The sequence below is a fragment of the Cucumis melo genome, chromosome 10 (genome assembly GCF_025177605.1).
Source record: "Cucumis melo cultivar AY chromosome 10, USDA_Cmelo_AY_1.0, whole genome shotgun sequence".
In the NCBI taxonomy this organism is placed as follows: domain Eukaryota; kingdom Viridiplantae; phylum Streptophyta; class Magnoliopsida; order Cucurbitales; family Cucurbitaceae; genus Cucumis; species Cucumis melo.
In genome coordinates, this window is record NC_066866.1 from 14,009,580 (window position 1) to 14,031,401 (window position 21,822).

A 21,822-nucleotide genomic window follows, 5' to 3' on the forward strand; every position below is an offset into this window, starting at 1 on the left:
GAGTTAACTATGAACTTTTGTTCAAACGGTATTATCCTTAGAGTTGCATAAGTGAGGGCAGCTCAAATGCGCTGGCCCAATAAGCCTCCCATTTCAGGGGTAAGATCGGGTGGAAGGTTAGGGACATAAGGTGCAAAATAGAATTCACTCATACTTGATTTAGGGTTAGTAGAACCTTAAGGACTGAATCCAAGCTTGAACAAGGGGCCCCACTCTTTCATTGGCTTTAGAGGGATTCAACTTATAGGTTAGACCTATAACCAATTGTTCAATAGTGGATCAATGGGTCTTAAGAAATCAAATGTAGTCTCGAGGATAAAACGATATTTTGACGCAACCGAGCTTACGAACAACCTGCGAAGGAGTAACTTACTGATCATGATTATATTGGATGAATAAAAATATATCTATAGTGAGGGAAGTGCAACTACAGGACTTTAGTGGAATGACCCGTTAGTTAACGAATGTTGATTAGCTCGATCTAAAAGGATTTAGTTAGTTAATCTCAGATTGTTAGAGCCTATGATGTATAGGTCCATTAGGTTCTCCTGCTAGCTCATATGGAATTAACTTAGAACAATATGATGGAATAATTCGACTTGTTCGAATTAGGTAAAGAGAGAGAAATCGACAAATATATGTGATATAGACGTCGGCCATCAGTTTGAGATAGAGCTTTATGTTTAAATGTGATATAAATATTAAAAATATGAAAATAGATTCATATTCGGAAGCTTGAAATTGATGGAAATGGTTAAAGTTGTGAAAGTTCAAAATGTTGACTTTTGACTTTGAAAAGTCAAACTTTGACCGGCTTTATATTAAAAAATGATTTGAATTTAAAAAAACTGAATGTGGATTCATGTTTGGAAGGTTAAAATTAGTCAAGACGAATAAAATGGTAAAAAAGTCAAAATGTTGACTTTTGACTCTAAAACGTCAAAGTCTAACTTTGACTTGAATAGTTAAAATGACCATATTGCCCTTAGAGTAAAGTTAGTGGAAATTCAAACACTTTGTTGGATAATCCCTCTAACACTTAGTGAAACAAGTACTTACATATGATATAAACACATAGCCCATTAAATTTAAGTGGAGAATGAGGTGTTTTTTGGTGAATCTTTTTCATGCATTTTGCATGTAAGTTCTTTATCAAATTGCTTTTAAAAGTTCTTTTAAGTTTTTTTTAATAATCTTAAGAGAAATTATTCAAAATTTTAACAAAATTGTCTCAGCTCTCTCTCTTCTAAACCAAAAGTTGGTTGCCTCCTACAATTTCCATCATTCTCTCTCTCGTTTTTTTCCTTCACTTAACAAGTCTCACTACTCGGTTTTAAGTCTAAAGTATAGTGGGTCAACTCTAGTGGTGGTCCTGGATTCATATTTGTGAGGAGATATTGAAGAACGGGAGTCATCAAATGTAAGTATTCCTTTAACTCTAATTTATTTTAATTAGGGCTTGAAGCATATTAATCTCTAAAGAGTTTAGATGCATCTAGAATAATTTTCGATTCATATTTCCGCTGTGCATGTCTCGTTTTTCTATGAAGATCGACTTGGATAAAAAGAGAGGAGGGGGAGAGAATGAAACAAGGAAGGGATGTCAACTTATAGTCAAAATAACTTTAGAGACCATTTAGAACTATTTCTCAAAATTCAAGGATTAATATGTTCATTTTAAAACTTAACTAAATAGACATCAACCTCACAGATCTAGTGACCACAAGTAACATTTGCATAAATAGAAGAAGAAGAAAGAAGAAGAAGAAGAAAGAAGAAGAAAGAAGAAGAAGAAGAAGAAGGAAAAAAAAAAAAAAAAAAAAAGAATGAAAAAGAAACCATCCCGACTCTTTTCCGTGCTCCTCTTATAATCAGCCATTTGCCCCCGAAAATTTCTCTCTCTCGTCTTTCACGCGTTTTCCCGTAATCCGAAAAGGGTAAGCAGTTTTAATTTTTGTGTGTTTTGTGTTTCTGGGTGTTCTAGTTTTCCCTGAGTTGGACCTCAACTGCTGTCCAACTGATCACATCCCCGGAATTAGAATTTCTCGCGGTTGCCGTTTTGATGGGGTGGAGTATATGCTTCCCATTTAGGAATTTCCTTTCCGCTTTGCATTGGTTGGAACTGGATTCATTACCTTCCTCGAGGTAATTTCCATTCTCACTCTTTTTGGGAAGTTTGTTTATTGGGTTCCTCTAGTTTTATGTGAAGATCTTGTTGATTTTGTTTCCATTGGGGATCTGGGTTTTCTCATCCTTTTTAAGTTTTTGAGATTTTTTCAACTTTTCCATGCTGTATATGCATGCAGCGAATCGTTGGGGCAAATTTTGATTCTAAGTAATACATGATTGTTTAAAGGTTGGATCTTATTTCTATCTTCTATGCCATCGAGACTGTTGGGTGAAGGATTTGGGTTTTATTTTGGACTTTTGGTATATAATTTTGTTGGATTGATTTCCTATTGAGACTCTGTGGTGGGAGTATGGGCTGCATTTGCTCTAAGGGAATTCCAGCAAACGACTATGTTGCTGAGAATCATTGCAAAGAGAGGCATTTGAAGTCTAATAGATCTTCCAGACATGGGACTTCATTGAGGAAAGAAGAATCCGTGTTACATTCTGATGGAGGGCAAAGTGATGCAATGGCGCGATTGATACTGAATCAACCTGGGGAAGAGAATGCTGGATCAACAACGGAATCAGATGGTGCTGAGAAGGTAACATCCATTGGAAAAGTTGGCAGTGCCAAGCCCCTGCGTCAAGAACGGCCAACTATGGAGGATGGAATAAAGAGAGTAGGAGTACATAATAACAATGCAACACCTAGAATAATCGGCGTTGTAATTGGGGAAAAGGGGGCTTTGGTTATTGCTGGATGGCCTTCTTGGCTGACATCTGTGGCTGGAGAAGCAATCAATGGATGGGTTCCTAGAAAGGCAGACTCTTTTCAGAAGTTGGATAAGGTTAGTTTTAGTAGTTTTACATTTATTGATCTGTTTCTGCACTCTTTTCTGCAACATTTCTTTACATATGCACTTGTTTTGTTTTTATGATATGAGCGTAACCTGAATTGGGCAGACTAGGAACTTCTTCTTAGAGGCTTAGATTTATAGTCTGTGGTGTTTTTTATGATATGAGCGTAACCTGAATTGGGCACAATAGAAACTTCTTCTTAGAGGCGTAGATTTATAGTCCGTGGTGTTTGTATGCTCCTTTTTTTTCTTTTTTAATTTTTGAAACCAGTGGTTTTACTTCTCCTGACCATGTGAATAGACATCTTTTTGCCATTTGTGGGCTGGCTATTGCTTTGTAGGTGTGTACTCTAAATCAAATCTATTGCCCTAAGATAAACATGCGTTTGTAATCCTTTTCATGGAAAATGGATCAAAATTTAGTTACTATAATGAATATTACAGACAAGAATGGATTTGGCATCCCACCTATAAAAAAATAAGCATTGTCTGCCCAACTCCCAGAAGACATACCCCAAGCTTTGGATATAGGGAAATTGTAATGATTTTCAATTATGTTGATGGGGAGAAGCAAAGTGCTACTTTGGGTTGAACCTTAACCAATTATCAAATACAGTGAAGGAAAAGGCTCCCACCTTGTGAGCTAGGAGGTGATTGAGAAGCTTGTGAACTCAAGAGGGCTATAACTTGGAAATCCAAGGACCGTTAAGAAAGTCCTGTTGGTGAAATGGCTTTGGCATCCCTCGAGTCTAATTCTCTGTGGTGGTGGATAACCGGGAGTAAGTACAGGTCTCACACTTTTGAGTAGCTGGTGGGTGGGTGGGAATAAAGATGCACAGTGAAATTTGTGGAAGGATATCTCCTCGAGTTCCCTTCCTTCTCTCACTTTGTTTGTTTTGGTGTGGGGGAGGGAAAGGAAATGTATTTTTTAAGAGGGTTGGTGGATAGGAAATGTATTTTTGGAATGCTCAGCTCTCTCACAGAAGGCCATATAGTGGCAGATATTTGTGATGAATACAACTTGGATGTGGACTTGTTGAGAAGAAAACTTCTTGATTAGGTAGCCTGATGAATAGTTGAACCTTGTTGGAAAATTCGAAAAACAAAGCCTTAGCCAACTTGAAGACCAATTGATTGGAAGGGGTATACGTCCAAAAACTTCATCTTCAAATCATCTATAATTCTTTTGTCTCCAAATCATGGTAGATTGGTGATTCTTTGATAAATCATATCTGGAATTTAAGGTTCCTAATAGAAGTTCAAATTTTATTCACGAGTTTACACCATTTTTTGTGGAAGCGTTCCTCAGTACAATAATGATTGTTTCAGAATCAGAGGATATGAAAGGGCAATTTCTATTGCTAACCTGAGCATGCTAGTTTCTGTTGGTGGTGGACGGATTGGGTTTTTAAGTTAAAGGTGGGGAAGGTGATCTCTTATCTGTACCTTATTAATGCTTGCTTTTCTGAGAATGACCTCCTTGTAAGTAGTTCTATCATCACTAATGACACCATTGGATTCTGAGTTATAAATGGAGATCTGTTGCATTAACGAGGCATATCCCTTCCTTTGGCTCCTCAGAAAGATTATTAAATTTATAATTCTTCATTGTAACGCCCATTATTATTATTTATTTATTTTTTTCTAATTACCGGTTTGGTCTGTTTTTTACATTGGGATCCATTCTTTAATTAGGGTGGGCGGCTCCTTTTGGTAGGTTTGCATTTGTACATTCTTTCGTATTTCTTATTGAAGGCTTATTTTTTAATTAAAAAATTCAAACTGGGATTATGCTCTTTGGTTTCCTTTCTTAATTTCTGTTGTTTTTTAACTGTACATATATTAACTTCAATTGTTAATCAAAAAATTCTATTACAATACTCTAAATTTAGTTTTGATGCTGCACTGATTCACAAGTTAAACAACTTTGAATACTACCACCTCTTATCCGATACCTCAAAGGGTCTTCCTTTGTCATCTATTCTCTTTGTCATCTATTCTCTTTTACATTAGAACTCAAGGACACAGATGTACAACCTATAGAACAGGTTTTGTTCAAGTAAGTTCGTTTTATTCTCTTTTACATTTGAGCCCATATTTTTCCATGGTGGTTCTTGCTTCTAAAGAAAATATTGAATTTAATATAACACTAATTTTCATTAACATATATATCTTGGCCTTTACACTCAGTTTATACTGCTTATGTTTTGAATAACTCGAATGTAGATTGGACAAGGAACGTACAGCAGTGTGTACAGGGCCCGTGACATTGAAACAAACAAGATTGTTGCATTGAAGAAGGTGCGATTTGCTAACATGGATCCTGAAAGTGTTCGTTTTATGGCCAGGGAAATTCTTATCCTGCGTAGGCTTGACCACCCCAATGTCATGAAGCTTGAAGGTCTTATTACTTCAAGGGTGTCAGGCAGTTTATACCTCATATTTGAGTACATGGAACATGATCTTGCAGGGTTGGTAGCTACCTCAGGGATCAAGTTCACTGAAGCACAGGTGATTGACTTTTCTCAACTAGTGTGATAACTTTAGATTATTATGGAATAGCGATGTATGGAAATCTCAATTGGAAGCAACAAACGAGTGAGAGTTATTTCCTCGGATGATAATTATTTAAATATTGCCTATCTGGATAGAATTCTTTTATGTATAGAAAGTTGAGTTATTTTTGCATGTGCATGGTGCTCACAAGAATGTGTTTTGGTGAAATATAAGTTTCAAAATTCCTATGGTCATATATTTATCCTGTGTTCAAGTGAAATAGTAAAAGATCACTGTAGTGCCTCAGCCTGCACATTTCTCTTAGTCTTTTATTTATGTTTTTTTTTTTAAAATAAATCCATCATTGACTTCATTCAAATATATATATATTTTTTATGAGAATCACAACTTTCATTGAGAAAAAAATGAAAGAATACAAGGGCATACAAAAAAGAAAAAAAACCAGCCCACAAAAAACACCTCAACTAAAAGAAGGGGACCAACTGAGAAGAATGTTAATTTCATTTAAATATAAACTGTCTCATGCAACTTCTCGAAGTGTGAAAAGGATAAAGGAAAAAAGTAAAAAGAAAAAATATTGCCAGTAAGGATGAAGGCTTTAAATGTGAATACGTTTATTATTCTCATTGATAGGAAGTGAAGCTTTTAGCTTTACATATTAAAGTACGAGGATCCGTACTAGACCCCATGCTTATACCTGCGACAACAATAAACTTTTGTCATTGTTTCTTGATATACAATTTTTATACATTCATGGTGGTAGAAAGAGTGGTGAGGGCCTTCTCATAAAGTTCAACTGCTTATGAAAATGTGGACTTGGACTTGTTTGAGCCATATGATATGTGGATAGAAAAAGAGAAATCTTGAAATGAACTTGTTGTATGCTCAATTCATTTTGTATAGTAACGATAATTATACAATTAGACTGTATCTAGACCGATAAGCTCGACTTAATCTGACATGCAGATAAAATGCTATATGAAGCAACTGCTTTCTGGCCTTGAACATTGCCATGCACAGGGAGTTTTGCACCGTGACATCAAGGGTTCAAATCTTCTGATTGACAATGATGGTAATTTAAAGATAGGTGATTTTGGGCTATCAACCTTTTTCCGTCCCCGACAAAAGCAGCCTCTTACAAGTCGTGTGGTAACTTTGTGGTATCGGCCACCTGAGCTTTTGCTTGGTGCAACGGACTATGGAGTTTCTGTAGATTTGTGGAGTGCTGGCTGCATTCTGGCAGAACTATATGCTGGAAAGCCTATCATGCCTGGAAGAACAGAGGTATTATCTAGTAATGACATTTCTTGCATTTTAACTTATACCAATATGGATTTACTTTGCCCCTCAAATTGATTAATGTTTGTTCCTACCTATTATCAGTTTTACATACTTTTAAATGCATGACCTCTGCTTTGCAAAAGAAATTCAAGAGCCATGAATGTGGATCAAATGGTTTTCTAGAACTATTTCTCATGTAATCTGCTACTGTTGGCATCAAAATGAAAGACTTATGGTTCTTTGCTATGGTACATATTGCTAAGAATCAGAAGGGAAGAATCGAAAATGGACTGTTCCATATGCAGAATATAAGGTGGTTTTTAATGCACTTTTCTGACTCAAAGGTTCTGCATGTGGGTTCATGGATCTCATACTATACTTAAACACCACCTTTTTGCTGCCTGTTATCTTCCTCATGGCCTCCCTGTGGTTTACACACTTACTTTTAATGTCCCTGTTTCTGACATTCACAATAACATTTCATTTCTATCCATGCAAGGCTTGAAGTTGGTAGAGTACTCTTGGGAAGCTTTGGAAACTTTCTAAGTATTCCAAAACAGATATGTATCCCGGCTGCTATCTCTCTCCGATGGATCCAACCTTACTCAGTGTCACTCGACCTAACCCTGGCCCTGCCTGTCAGCAGACTTAGCTACAAAGCCACCAGTCCTTCGTCATTGTTCGTCAGATGTTCCCTTTTCCCTATTTTAGTTTCTTGATGTTGAAAAGTTCCCACCTTTTCTTCCATTTCGTTCTTCTTCATTGTGGCCATGGTGGCATCCTTCATCGTCACCTATCACTGGAGTCTGTTTGTCCTATAGCTTTTTTAATTAATTAATTAATTAATTTATTTTTATCTCTTCTGGTTTTTGTTGCCTTCTCATGCTCGTTGTAGATCTAACTTTTCCTCCATGGATATGAAATGTAGTTGCATTTGAAACATATCTTCAGTATTTGGGTTTGGGGTGAAAATGATAAGATTTTAATGGAAGAAGTGGAAGTAATTAGCTTGTTTCCTTGTTCTGCTCCTCTTATGGTTGAATTACTGCTATTCCAATTCATTCTGTTTTTAGAAGAAATTTAAGGTTGATCTCGTGGTCATTCGATTATTTAGATTTAAATCATCTTTTGGTTGGTATTTTGAGATAGATTTCACATTCTATTTGGCCTTCTATGGGAGGAAGGAAGATTGTGCAAGTTTCTGCTAGAACCGATAAAAAGTGTTATAACTTCTCAATGTTTCGTCATTTGAAGCTAGCCGGAAATTCTCAAGATGGGTTGGTTAAGCACAAGCACATTTTAAGAAGCTACGTGGAAGTGATCAAGCATAGCTCAAATTATTTTCAAAATTGCTACTCATTAGACTTGAAGACCAAAGTTTACTATCAAAGGTTTCTTCATTTGGGGTAAGGAAAGGAAAAGAAGGGGTGGAATTGAATTTTAACTCCATTTTGTTGGTATCTCATGCTTGCACACTAGTCTTGGAAGGATGTTCAAATTCCTTTTAAGCTTATTTTTGGTCCGAAGTTTCTAATAATCCTTTTTCGATGATTGGGCCTTTAGTGAAGATTTATGTTGTTTTTTTAATTCTATTTTTAGGGTAATTGGAAGCTTTTAAGAGAAATTCATCTGAAATTGAGTCAACGTCTAAGAAGAATCACTCTTGTTCGGGGTTCATTAAAAGTTATGGAGGATGATTATCAATTAAAAGTTGACCTTTGGAATACTGGAAACAATCATCTTTGAAGCTATAGGGAAAAATATAGGCAGTTTGGTCAGCATTTCCTCCCAAACCCTTAATTCCATAGATTGTTTAGCTGCTCTAATTGAAGTTAGAAAAAAGAAAACTACGGCTTCATTCTAGCCAAAATTGTTGTCAAGGACGGTGGTCATCTTCGTATTCTTTCTTTGATCTGGCGATTTGGCTTATGTGGAAACTTGAAGTTCGTTAAATTCACTTCATGTTATTCATCCCTCAAAGTCTTTTCAAATTCAGTGGATTTAACATCGATAAAAAAGTAATGTGGCTGTTTCTCTCTCTTCTATTGATGAGACTTTTGCACAAGAAGAGTCACTAGAAGAAACAAGCATTCAAAGGGAATTATCAGGAATTTTTCATCTCTCAAACCTACGGTTTGACTTTGATACCATTGTTACGTACTTGAGCACCTTGGAGAACCACATCCCAAAAGTCAGCTCTTGGAGTGGGGGAGTGATGGAACACCACCTTTTGGTATGAATTTCCTCTTCTATTTAGATTTTGATAAGGGGTACTTTCTGGAATTGAGTAACTCAATTCCTTTCTCTCTCTACTGCCTTTCTCTCTTTCAAGAAATTACAGTAAATCTTCTTACAAAATTCTCATATCCTTCCTCCTAAATTCTATTAGTATTTATACTAATCTTGCCAGCCTCTAACTAACTCACGTGTGAGTGTTATTACAACTAACATAACAAACTAATGTAACAAACTCCAGCTGGTATAACTAACTTTTCCTTCTGCTGTAAACAAATCTAATTAGGGGTCTATCATTACTCCCCCCTTTCAGATTCACCTTGTCCTCAAGGTGTGTTTACAGCTTTCTTTCCTTTTTTTTTTTTTTTTGGTTTGTTATCGACAATTTTAGGGTTTAGTTTTCTTTCCTCTAACCTCCTTTTCTATCCCTTTCTGCCACGTCATCAGCATCACGGCAACATCTCCTTCTTTTCGCAACTCTCCCGCTTTCCGTATCGCCTTCTCGGACAACCACTATTTGCCAGCATTTTCTTCCTCCTTCTCATCCACACGACTGCTGCCGTCTTCTTTTTCCATCGAAACCAGTCAACTTCCGGTCTCTTTTTTTTCCATCGAAACCAGTCACTTCCAGCGTCTCCGAACTGCAACTTTTTTTTCACTTGGATCTTCGTTTTGGGTCTCGCCGGTAATTCTCGCCGATCTTCCACGATTTCCGATTTGTTTGCTAGAAATCGCCCGCGGCTAAGTTCTTCCCTCACTGATTGGAAAGGAAGTAACAACCTCTGTTTTAATCTCAACCAATCCTTGAATGCATCGTGTTCATCCTTCGACCGAGACCAATCTAATGTGGTTCCATCGAATTTGATTACAACAACGTTTACTCTCTCAGAATTGATCAGTTCATATTTTTGGAAATTCCGTTCGATCCAAAAAATAAATGAATTGAACTTCTTGCCGCTAAACCTCTGTAACTCTACCTTCTTGAATTTGTTTTGATCACTTATATCTTCTTCAATTCCTATCTTCTTTGTTTGTTCTTCGCCCACCTTCTCTTCAGTTTCGATTTCCTTCCTTTGTTCTTCGGTCTCGATTCTTTTCATAGGTGTACTTCCTCCTTCAACTATACTCTTCATCACTGGTAGATTTGTTGTGATTCTTTCACTCACTGTTTGTTCACTCACTATCGATTTTTCTTTCACCATGGTTTCAACGCATTGTAACAACAATTGTTGATTTTTTTCGGCTTGAATTCTTAACAGCCGAAGGCTCTTTGTTAAGGATCTCAGATTTTCTTCAATTGCCGGAATTTTGCTTAATTCTTTCTTCATCCCAATCACTTCTTGTTCAAAGGCTTCCAGTTTTTCTTCAATTTGCGTTTGCTCCATTGTTGATTTCCTTCCCAAGATTCACCGCTCTGATACCAATTTGATGGAACACCACCTTTTGGTATGAATTTCCTCTTCTATTTAGATTTTGATAAGGGGTACTTTCTGGAATTGAGTAACTCAATTCCTTTCTCTCTCTACTGCCTTTCTCTCTTTCAAGAAATTACAGTAAATCTTCTTACAAAATTCTCATATCCTTCCTCCTAAATTCTATTAGTATTTATACTAATCTTGCCAGCCTCTAACTAACTCACGTGTGAGTGTTATTACAACTAACATAACAAACTAATGTAACAAACTCCAGCTGGTATAACTAACTTTTCCTTCTGCTGTAAACAAATCTAATTAGGGGTCTATCAGGGAGGCTAGCAACTTAAGTACCACAACAGTCATCCCATTCTAATCAATGTGGGACATAGACATCTCATAACCAGCTTGGTTCCTACAACACCCCAAAAGCTAGCTATTGAGGTGGGAGAGACAAGCCACTTAAGTACCACATTGGTATCCCATTCTAACCAATGTGGGACAAAGGCATCCCATAACCACCTTGGTTCCTAACTTATTCTCGTAGAAACAAGTCATTGTTATACCCATGTGCACAAAGGGTAATCTTGATACTTAGAATCTTGTATTCGTCTAAGAGCGCAGTAATTCAGTTTGTAAGCAAATGCGCAAGAAGAATTAATGGATCTCTATATGTCTGAAGAAAGGAATTTGATTCAGAAATGTAAATTATTGTGGATTAAAGAAGAGGATGAGAATACCCATTTTTTTCACATATTTTTATCAGCACGAAAAAGGAATTCTTTTCTCTGTGCTCCAAAGTTCAAATTTCTTCTCATATCTTAGAGGAATTGGGGAAGAAAATAAAATGGGGATATTTTACATTTGCATTTGCTTCTTTATTCTACTTCTTGTTTACTGTTGCTTTGTTAACTTTATGTCATCTAGTTCTCTTTTCTCTTTGTATCTTGTATTTTGGAGCAATCTATTTTCATTTTCTTAACGAAAAGTGTGGTGTCTTTTTAAAAATCCTGGACTTGTCTATCGATTTCCAGTTAGAGCATTCAAAGCAACATCAATATTCAAATCCTGTCATGTCTTTTAAGCAATTCGTTAACTTGTCCCTGGTTCAGGCATTCGGTAAGAGCCTTATTCTCTCAGTCATGATGAAGATTCAATTATAAATATTTGCAGTTAGGAGCATGAACAACTTCTTATAAAGGAATCAGAGCAACAGAAGTTCTTATCAGAGGATTTATTCACAAAAGCCTTTGGGGTTTAGTGTTTATTTCTTACCAAATAAAAGAAAAATAAAGTTTTCTTAAGTGCTCAAGTTTGAAGTTTATAATAATCCTGTGTCCTGAACTTTGATTGGTGTTTAAATTAGTTCATGAATCTACTTAAGAATCTTGATTTTCAGGATTAGATTGTAAAATTACCTAGTTTGTTAGTTCTCTCTTTGTCTCTTTCTCCCTCTCTATTTTTCCCCCCTTCACGTTTTCCATAAAGAATTATCTGAGTTCTGCATGCAAGCCTTTGATGCATACTTGTAAATTATTTATGACATTGATATTTTGACATAGCAATTTGACCCCTTATGTTTGGATACATAAAATTGTATTACTAAATGTGTCACCGTAGGTGGAGCAACTACATAAGATCTTCAAACTCTGTGGCTCCCCGTCTGAAGAATACTGGAAAAAGTCAAAATTACCTCATGCCACCATTTTTAAACCTCAACATCCTTACAAGCGGTGTGTTGCTGAGACATTCAAAGACTTCCCTTTTTCTGCATTGGCCCTTTTGGATGTCCTTCTTGCCGTAGAACCTGATGGCCGTGGAACAGCATCCTCTGCCCTTCGAAGTGAGGTAATCATTTTTTTTTTTGTGTAATTTAATATGTTTATTTGAAAAATAAAAGAAAAAAGGAAATGAACTAAATCATTTCCTTCCTCTTGTACAAAATTTGTAAATATTCCATGTACTGGACAAAGCTTAAACATTCCAAGTACTGGACAAGTTTGTAACAGTTCTAACTTGTCCAGCAACTCTGCAGCATGTTGATGAATTATCTTGTGAACCACATTAAACCTGGTCGAACAGTTTAATTAGAGCTGAATGAATGAAATTGCAAATGATGGGGATGGAAGTTTCAGGAAGATTATTATAAGCTCTTCCAATTAACACCCAAGAAGATAACCATCATGAGTTGGCCTAGTGCTAAAAAGGAGACATAGTCTCGTTAAAATGGCTAAGAAGTCAAGAGTTCAATCCATGGTGGCCGCCTACTTAGGAATTAACTTGACTAAGAATTCTAGTGTTTCTTCAAGAAATGTGAAAACCATTCCATAAAATTTAGAAGAAAGCAACCATAATTTTTTTTTTAAAATATAAAAACTAAAAACAAAATTGATACCAAGCGGGATCGAGTAACAAGACTTGAATTTCTTGAATCTTTTAGCATACGAGTCCAACCTACTTGAATTCAAAATAAAGCTGTAGGTTCCTTTTAGCATATGTCTTGATCTTTTCTTTATGTTAATATTGATCTTGGAGCATTGTTCTCTTTCTATTCTCTTAATGAAAAGTGTGGACCCTTTCCACAAAAGAAAAAAGGAAAAGAAAAATTCCTTTTAATTTGAACTTCCAAACAAAAAGCCCTTTATATACGAAGCTTCCAGTTCCAAAAATATTTGAAAAATCCAACTAATGAGATTTTCAATAAACTACAGATGGCTCAAGCTTCCTTAGGGCTTTGTCATCCATGAATGGATTAATACCACATTGTTGAGAAAAATTTCTCCTTCAAAGCCAAAGAGGCATCCTTCCAGTCATCCTGAGCACATAGCTTTGTGATAACCATTGTATTCTCCCATAATTACAACCATTACTGCTTCTTTCTTAACCCAAGATTCATGCTTTTCCTTCACCACCTTCCTTCTCTCTTCTAGTATGTTACTCTGCCAATTACTTGGTGCCTCATCTACGACATTTCTTTTCATTTTTACCATAGCGTAAGAAATCTGAGAATGAATCCCTTTACTCGTAGGTTGCAAATCAATCTCATCTTGGTTTGAGATGGAGTCTCTTATCATTTTCCAAAAGACTATCCTGCCTCTTTTGCTGTTTCGTGCAGGAATCATGATTGTTCTCATACCTGACCTGAAAATAACCTTGTTGATTATATAGCTTGCCTCAAGAAGCAGATTTTAGTGGATATTGCATCGACTTTAATGTAGTTTTTATTTTTTTTGTATAAAAACAATTATAAATAAAATATTTAATTGGTTGAATGAAGTATCCTAAGAGATAAAAAGGTGCCCATTTATTGGGATTGCGAATGATTTCTCCAATTTGTAACATGAAGATTTAAACTCAGACTGTTTAGGAGCTTTAAATTTTTCGCCAAAACAAGAGCACTGAGAATAGATAACTCAAGAACCCCAGAAGCTTGGGATCTTCTTTCCTCTGAAGTTTCTTTCTTCTCGAATCTTCCTCAGTACAGCTCTGATAACTAGCTCAAAGGTGCTCTCTCTAGTTGCCTTCAAAGGATGATCAGTAAACAGCAAGCTGTAGCATCTTCAAAACCAGTTGAATTCTTAAGAGAGACGTGAATAAGTGATTACCTTTTCTTCCAACTTGGAAAATCCATTCAGCACGGACCCAATGGAAAATGACTAATCTGATAGATCAACTACTAAAATCTGTGCTTCAAAATATTTAGTTATCGAAGAACTTGAGGAAGATAGAAGTTGCTCACCGATAGACCTCCAATAATATTACAATATAGTAGGATAGGTAAGAAAGAGAAAACACATGTAATGGAGAGAGTGAGTGCTAATACTGTGGCCCACAGTTAGTTAGGAGGGAATGGGAGGTTTAAACAGTGGGGGGAGCCTCGGTGAGAAGGGGGGATGGGAGAAGAGAGAATTTCTATTTTCTTTCTGGATTTACTATATTTCTACTTCAAACTTGATAATTCATCGATTCTCTATTGTACTACTTTCTATTTACCAATTTAATAAGAACATTCCTAGTTGGTGTTCTATCAAATTGGTATCAGAGCAATTTTTACTTGGGGAAACGGAAGGAAGATGGCGTAGAAATGGATCGAAGAGAAACTGGAAACATTCGATCAAGAGATCTCCGAAATATGAGTAGAACTTCATAAGTTGCCGACGGTTGAAGAAAAGCGAAGAACATTGAACGACTGGGAATCCAAGCGGACAAACAACAATTGTTGTTGACATATGTAGGAGTGGTGAAGGAGAAATTGCCGAAGGAGGGCAAACGATTGAAAGTACTGTCGAAGGAGGAGGAACTACGATGAATGAAATTAAGATTGAAGGCAAAACAAAGAAATCTGAAGGAGATGAGAATTCGAATGATTGTAGCAAATTTAGGAAAGTTGAAATGTCGGTGTTTAGTGGTTTGGATTCAGATTCATGGCTGTTCAGAGCCGATCGATATTTTCAGATCCACAAACTAATCAGTTTTGAGAAATTAACTGTAGCCATTATTAGTTTCGATACAGCAGTGCTGGACTGATACCGATCACAGGAAGAACGTGATCCGTTTAAAGATTGGGCGAATCTAAAGTAGAGGTTGTTAATTCGATTTTGATCAGTGAGGGAGGGATCAATTTGTGGAAGGTTTTAGATGATTAAACAAGAAACCACGGTGGAGGGGTACCGGAATTTGTTCGATAAACTGGTAGCACCACTACCATATTTGCCAAAGAAAGTTGGAGGAGACGTTTATGAATGGGCTTAGCCTGTGGATTAAGGTAGAAGTGGAATGCTGGGGACCAATTGGGCTTGCACAAATGATGAAGTTGGCCCAACATGTAGAGAATCGGGAGGTAACCAGACGGGAGGTAGGCCTGAAGAACTCGGAAGGTAAAGCCCAAACTCTTTTACATTTTAAATGCACCTAAGACTAGAGGAAATATTCCAATGAGAACAATAACACTGCAAGGAATGACGATAGTGGAAAATAGACGTGAAGGTTTGGTGAAGAGACTGACTGATGAATAATTCCAAGCATGGAGAGATAAGGGACTGTTTTAAATGTTGATAGCAATATCATGCAGGCCATCGATATGAAATCAAAGAATAAAGAGAGTTGAGAATATTAGTAGTTTGGGAGAATGATGAGGAGATGGAAGTATTTGTAGAGGAAGATCAAGAAGTAAACGAAGAGATGAAAATGCTTGAGATGGAAGATGAATGGAAACCAAGAGTTGAACTATCAATCAACTCTGTGGTTGGCTTATCTAATTCCAGGCACCATGAAATTGAAAGGGAAAATTAATGGTGAAACAGTAATAGTGTTGATAGACTACGGTGCAACACACAACTTTATATCAGAGCAGTTGGTCTTACTATTGAAACTACCAAGGGAGGAAGCGTCGAATTATGGAGTGATACTTGGTTTTGGGACAACAATAAAAGGAAAGGGAATTTGTAAAAAAGTGGAGTTGAGGATTGGAGAGTGGAAGGTGGTATAATATAGTTTGGAGAGTGAAAGGTGGTTTATAGTTTCTTGCCTTTGGAGTTAGAGGGAGTGGATGCGATTTTAGGAATGCAGTGGTTGCATTTGTTGGGGGTCATTAAGATGGATTCATGTTCACTAAAGATGGATCGGAGAAACATGACTATGATGTTTCACATAAGAGGTCACACGGTTATATTAAGAGGAGATCCTAGCTTAACTAAAGCAAGGGTTAGCTTGAAGAGTATGATGAAATCATGGTCTTCATTTGACCTAGGTTTCTTAATGGAATGCAGGCCCCAAAGGGAGGAATGACATTTGCTGAACTGTATGGGGTTGATGAGATTGATTTATAGCCGAAACTTGGATGTGGTTTTTGATGACATTGATTTATAGCCGAAACTTGGAAGAACATCTACAACACTTGGACTTATTATTGGAGATTCTGCGAGAAAATGAGTTATATGCTAATACGAAGAAGTGCAATTTTGCCAAGCAAGAAAGAGTAGAGTATCTTGGGCACATTATATTAGGAAAGGGAGTGGAAGTAGATCCTAAGAAAATAAGAGCAATAGAGGAGTGGCCAGCCCCAACTAACGTTTGAGAAATGAGGGGATTTCTCGGCCTCACGGGATACTATCGAAGATTTGTGCAAAACTGTGGAAGTGGCTGCCCCATCGACACAGTTACTGAAGCTTGGAGCATTCAAATGGGCAAAAGAAGTGCAAGGAGCCTTTGCAAAGTTGATAAATGCGATGATGACATTGCCAATTCTGTCAATTCTAGCTCTGCCTGATTTTATTTTGCCGTTTAAAATTGAAATTGATGCATCAGGCTATGGAATTGGGGCCGTGTTGATTCAAGCAAAGAGGCTCATTGCTTATTTCAGTCATACCTTATCATTAAGAGATCGAGCTAAACCGGTCGACGAAAGAGAATTAATCGCAGTTGTTCTAGCTGTGCAGGGATGGAGACCTTATCTTTTGGAAAGGAAGTTCGTAGTTAAAATGGATCAAAGATCCCTAAAATTTCTGCTGGACAAAGATTAATTCACCCACAACATCAGAAGTGGATAGTCAATCTGTTAGGCTATACATTTGAAGTAGTTTATAAACCTGGATTGGAAAATAAAGCTGTTGATGCTTTATCAAGAATACCACCTACGGTGCATTTGAATCACTTGACAGTTCCAGCTTTAGTAGATCTCATTGTCATCAAGGAAGAGGTTAAAAATGATCCCAGACTGAGTGAGTTCATTGCTGAGTTAGAGAAAGAAGAAGAAGGGGTTCCAGATGCAGTGTGGGACGATATCTCTATGGATTTCATTGATGGTTTGCCAAAGGCTGCAGGATTTGATGTGATTTTGGTAGTTGTGGATAGGCTGAGCAAATATGCACATTTTTTGAAGATAAAACACCCTTACACAGCTAAATCTGTAGCTGAAGTGTTTGTTAAAGAAGTAGTCAGGCTACACTGGTATCCTAGATCAATAGTATCAAATCAGAATAAGGTTTTTCTTAGCAATTTTTGGCATGAGATGTTTTGTTTATCTGGCACTAAACTGAACAGAAGTTCAGTGTATCATCCACAATCTGATGGGCAAATAGAAATGGTGAATCGCAATGTGGAAGCATACCTACGTTGCTTTTGTGGAGAAAACTTAAGGAGTGGTTTACTTGGCTAGATTGGGCTGAATATTGGTATAACACCACTCATCAAAGATCCATTGCAATCACTCCTTTTCAGGCAGTATAGGGGCGTTCACCACCACCTTTGATCTATTATGGTGAGACTGAAACCTCCAACTCTACCCTTGATTAGCAACTTAAAGAAAGAGATGTAGCTTTGGGGGCACTAAGAGAGCATCTTAGAATTGCTCAAGAGAGAATGAAGAAATATGCTGATTTGAAAAGAAGATGTGGAATTTCAGGTTGGTGATTTGGTGTTTTTGAAAATTCGACCTTACATACAAGTGTCGTAGAGGAAGCGGAGGAATGAGAAGTTATGACCAAAAATTTTTCGGGCCTTATAAAGTTCTGGAGAGAATCAGGCCAGTAGCATACAAATTGGAGTTACCTATATCAGCTTCCATATATCCGGTATTTCATGTCTCAGCTAAAACAGGTGATAGGTGAGCACAAAGAGGTACATCAGTTGACTCTTACATATCTGAAAATCATGAGTGGGTGGCTGGGCCGGAGGAGGTTTTTGGATATTGTAAAAATCCTTCAACAGGAGTTTGGGAAGTCTTAGTTAGTTGGAAGAGGTTATTGCCTCATGACTTGGGAGAACTGTGATGATTTTCAGCATGAATTCCCTTATTTTCACCTTGAGGACAAGGTGGTTTTAGAGGAGGAGAGTAATATTAGACCTCCAATAATATTACATTATAGTAGTAGAGGAAAAAAAAAAAGAAAAGCGCGTGTAATAGGGAGTGTGAGTGACATTGGGGCCCACAGTCATTTAGGAGGGAATGGGAGGTTTAAATAGTGGGGGGAGCCTCAGTGAGAAGGGGGGAACCATCTTTTGGTTGAGTTTTCTGTTTCATCCTTTAGAGAGAGGAGAGGCAGGGAGAGTTTCTATTTTCTTTCTCGATTAGCATTTCTACTTCAGAATTGATAATTCATCAATTCTCTAATGTACTACTTTCAATTGGTACTACTTTCAATTTACCAATTGAATAAGAACATTCGTAGTTGGTGTTCTATCACTCAGATACAGTGGGAAGCCATCATGTTTTTCATTATGCCTTGTCTCTTCGCTCTCCATCTCTCTCTACCCCGTCTTGATCTGCAACCATCAACTTTTTCCCTAACTTCACCATCGTCCACCTTCATGCCTAGACCACCATTGACTAGAGTGATTTCTGATAAGAAAACATTCTTGATAGAGTTTGACTCTTTTTCCCGTGACTCTCATGTTCAGCTAACAGGGTCCACTAGTAGCGAGGCCTTTTCATTATCGCACCCTTTGATGGATCATGGAAACTTTCAAGTCCCTCCTCACGGCTCCTTTGAACCAAAAATTCTTCAAAGAACCCAAGGTTGATGGCCAAGTCGTTTGGATAAAAAATGATATCAAACAAGAACAGATTTTTTGGAAATAGTTTTCTGTTTCTTTTTCTTAAGTCAACCGTGGAAATAGTTAAGCGTGACTACAATGGGGAACAAGCTGTCTACTGATTTCTGCTGGAGAACAAGTTATGGAATGCTTTTATAAGACTCACTGCATTTTGCAGCTAAAAAGCAACTGGCACCATTAATGGGAGCCAACAACTCTCTTACTAGGTAATCTATCTTAATGAAGGAGCCAAACCAACCGTTAAACCTTAAAATAGAGAGTGGATAACCATTGGAAAGAGCTAATTTATTCCTCCAACCTCCATTAACATACTAGATCTAAGATTTAGTGAAAGTACATAAACTAATTTTAAGATTTATGTAAAAAACAGGGACTAAATTTAGACACTTGGAAGTACAAGGACAACGATTGAATTAGACCAAAATGGTATTTTAGTATAGATTTCATATTTTTGTTTAGTTCTCAGAATATTCAATGTTGTGTAAACAATTTTCATCCCTTCTATGGTCATGTGCTTGATTCTTATGTTTTATTGTCTCTCAGTTCTTTACCACCAAACCGCTTCCCTCAGATCCCTCTGATTTGCCAAAGTACCCACCATGCAAGGAGTTTGATGTGAAACTTCGAGATGAGGAAGCTCGAAGGTAAATTCTTTATTGATTTCCTCAGTGGTGAGAATTATATATTGAGCTGGTCCCTTGCTTTTCGTTCTGAAAGCATACATTCTTCTATTTTCAAAAACCAGAAGAAGAGCTCCTATCAGTGTTGCACGTGAGCATGAAGCAGCTTATAAGTTTCCCCGAGAGTCGAAAGCAATTCCTGCACCACATGCAAATGCTGAATTGCATGCATCCATACAGGTACTTAGAAGATTCCAGATGCATTTGAATAGAATTGTTGTCTTTTAGTAGAATATAAGTATATAACCTTTTATGGAGGAATTACAATTTAGTTCGTTTGTGAAATTCAGAAGAAACAAGTGCAGCAGAATCCTACAAGTGTCAGTGAAAAGTATAATCACGAAGAGGACGGTGGCTCAGGCTTTTGCATTGAGCCACGCAAAGAAGCAATGCAAATGCAACCAACTGGATTAGGTTCTTCACAAAACATGAATGGGAATCAGGGTGATAATCAAAGAGGTTCTTCAGTTGGAGCAAAAGGTGCAGAACTTAGAAAACAGCGGTCTTTTATGCAGCATGGTGCTGGACAGTTATCTCGGTATTCCAATTCTGTTGCAGTTCGAGGTGGTTCACGATTTGACTGTGGTGGAGAAAGTAGTGCTAATTCACACTGGCCAGAAGAGTGTTTTAATGTGTCATATAACCATTTCAATGGTGGGGAATCTTCAGAAAAGCATGAATGGTCTCGCCATTTACTTGGCAGGCCAAAATCTTCATATAAGATGGATGATCAGTCATCTGGAAAAGAGTCTACTATGGTAAATTGTCCAGTGGTATTAACATTTTACTCTGCTTTATAATCCTTTTTAATTAATCATTGCTTTTGGAACTTACGAATATCCTTTCATCCTTCATCTTTCATCAGTCTTATGCTCCGAAGAAGAGAATTCACTACTCAGGACCATTGATGCCTCCTGGTGGTAACCTTGAGGAAATGTTAAAAGAGCACGAGAAACAAATCCAACATGCAGTGCGCAAGGCTCGTATTGACAAAGCTAAGACAAAAAAGACGCATGACGACAAAGGTCAAATGGAAGCATTGCTTTACCATATGAGAAACGGAAATTGAGCCTTGTTCCATCCAAGTGGAATGAGGAAGCTCTTGTCGAACAGCCTTCTTTATGTTGGTGAGACTGCTTTGACAAATCCTTAAAACTAATGGGAGTTTATGAAGTTTGCACAAACAGTGAGGTATGGTCGCACATAGTTTCGTTAACCGTACACCAAATTTCCGAGGTTAATGAAATTTTAGGAAGCAAAACATTAAATTCATCGACTGAAATTTACCTTCCAAGAAGTCAATTTCAGAAATTGATTGGGGTCTCTTTGGCACTTGGCTCAGTTGCTGAAGAAATTTTTTTTGTACAGCCTAACATGCGTTATCTAATCAGTTTTGTCTTGTAAAGGGTACAATAGATGTTTCTTCCAAATTGAAGATTTTTTCTCCACATTATTATGATTTTTTTTTTAAAAAATTGTTCAAAAGAGCTGCTAAAAGAAGTTAAGAAAAGCAACTTGTTCTTGTTGATTTATCTGCTCTTAATTATGTAACAGTTGACTCAATATTTGGTTGGATCGCTGTACTAAATATGGACAACTGATTGCAGAAGAAAATATGGATCTTTGTTTCTTCACATCCGTGCAAATGAATTTGTTGATTCGGGCAAGTGCTTGTGTTTTGATAATTCCAATCCAGCTCCGACTGCATTTCGTGGAAATTAATACATGAGAGAATCCAAATTCTGTAAATCCATATTTTGTTTTTCAGATTCACTAAATTTAATCCATATTCTGCTTCTAAAATTTGGTTTTGGATTATGTGATCCGGGAAAATTTTGTAAACAATAATTCTATGTTTTTATTGTGTCAGTTTTTAAATTTTAACTTTTAACTTTTAAAATGCAAAATTATATTAAATAAAAAATATTTAGAAATGTAATAGGTAGGTTATTATAAATCACGTGTGCATATATATATATATATATATATATATATATAAATTTAGGAAAATTTTAAAAAATGATTAATTTGATAAAATATTTAAAAAATATAGCAAAATTTTAATTACTATCAATGATAATTATTAATATATTTTTATTAATCATATTGATAGAGAATAATAGAAGTCTATTAGTGTCTATCATCGATAAAATCCAAAATTTTGTTATATGTTGT

At 36.7% G+C, this 21,822-nt stretch overlaps 1 protein-coding gene across 8 annotated transcripts; it reads left to right on the forward strand.

Annotated features, from left to right (window-relative positions):
- Nucleotides 1-1,781: 1,781 nt before the first annotated feature.
- Nucleotides 1,782-21,495, forward strand: LOC103496770 (probable serine/threonine-protein kinase At1g09600). Of its 8 annotated transcripts, none has more exons than XR_007823983.1 (10): nucleotides 1,782-2,145; nucleotides 2,307-2,960; nucleotides 5,196-5,480; nucleotides 6,453-6,770; nucleotides 12,035-12,262; nucleotides 19,511-19,611; nucleotides 19,713-19,827; nucleotides 19,938-20,420; nucleotides 20,513-20,838; nucleotides 21,202-21,495. XR_007823983.1 is itself a non-coding variant. In XM_051090655.1 (10 exons), the coding sequence occupies exons 3-10, from the start codon at nucleotides 2,481-2,483 to the stop codon at nucleotides 20,714-20,716; spliced, it is 2,214 nt and encodes a 737-aa protein (XP_050946612.1). In that variant the 5' UTR covers nucleotides 1,785-1,937; nucleotides 2,040-2,145; nucleotides 2,307-2,480; the 3' UTR covers nucleotides 20,717-21,177. The 8 variants fall into 8 exon arrangements, 6 of the variants coding, with proteins under 6 accessions (XP_008456983.2, XP_008456984.2, XP_008456985.2 ...); XR_007823984.1 differs by having other exon boundaries at nucleotides 21,255-21,495; XM_051090655.1 differs by lacking the exon at nucleotides 21,202-21,495 and having other exon boundaries at nucleotides 1,785-1,937; nucleotides 2,040-2,145; nucleotides 20,513-21,177.
- The last annotated feature ends 327 nt before the right edge of the window (nucleotides 21,496-21,822 follow it).

Coding starts and splice junctions, on each gene's coding strand:
- LOC103496770 (XM_008458761.3), top strand. CDS start 2,481: ATGGGCTGCATTTGCTCTAAGGGAATTCCAGCAAACGACTATGTTGCT. Junction 5,481..6,452: donor TCAAGTTCACTGAAGCACAG/GTGATTGACTTT, acceptor TCTGACATGCAG/ATAAAATGCTATATGAAGCA. Junction 20,421..20,512: donor CTATGGTAAATTGTCCAGTG/GTATTAACATTT, acceptor ATCTTTCATCAG/TCTTATGCTCCGAAGAAGAG.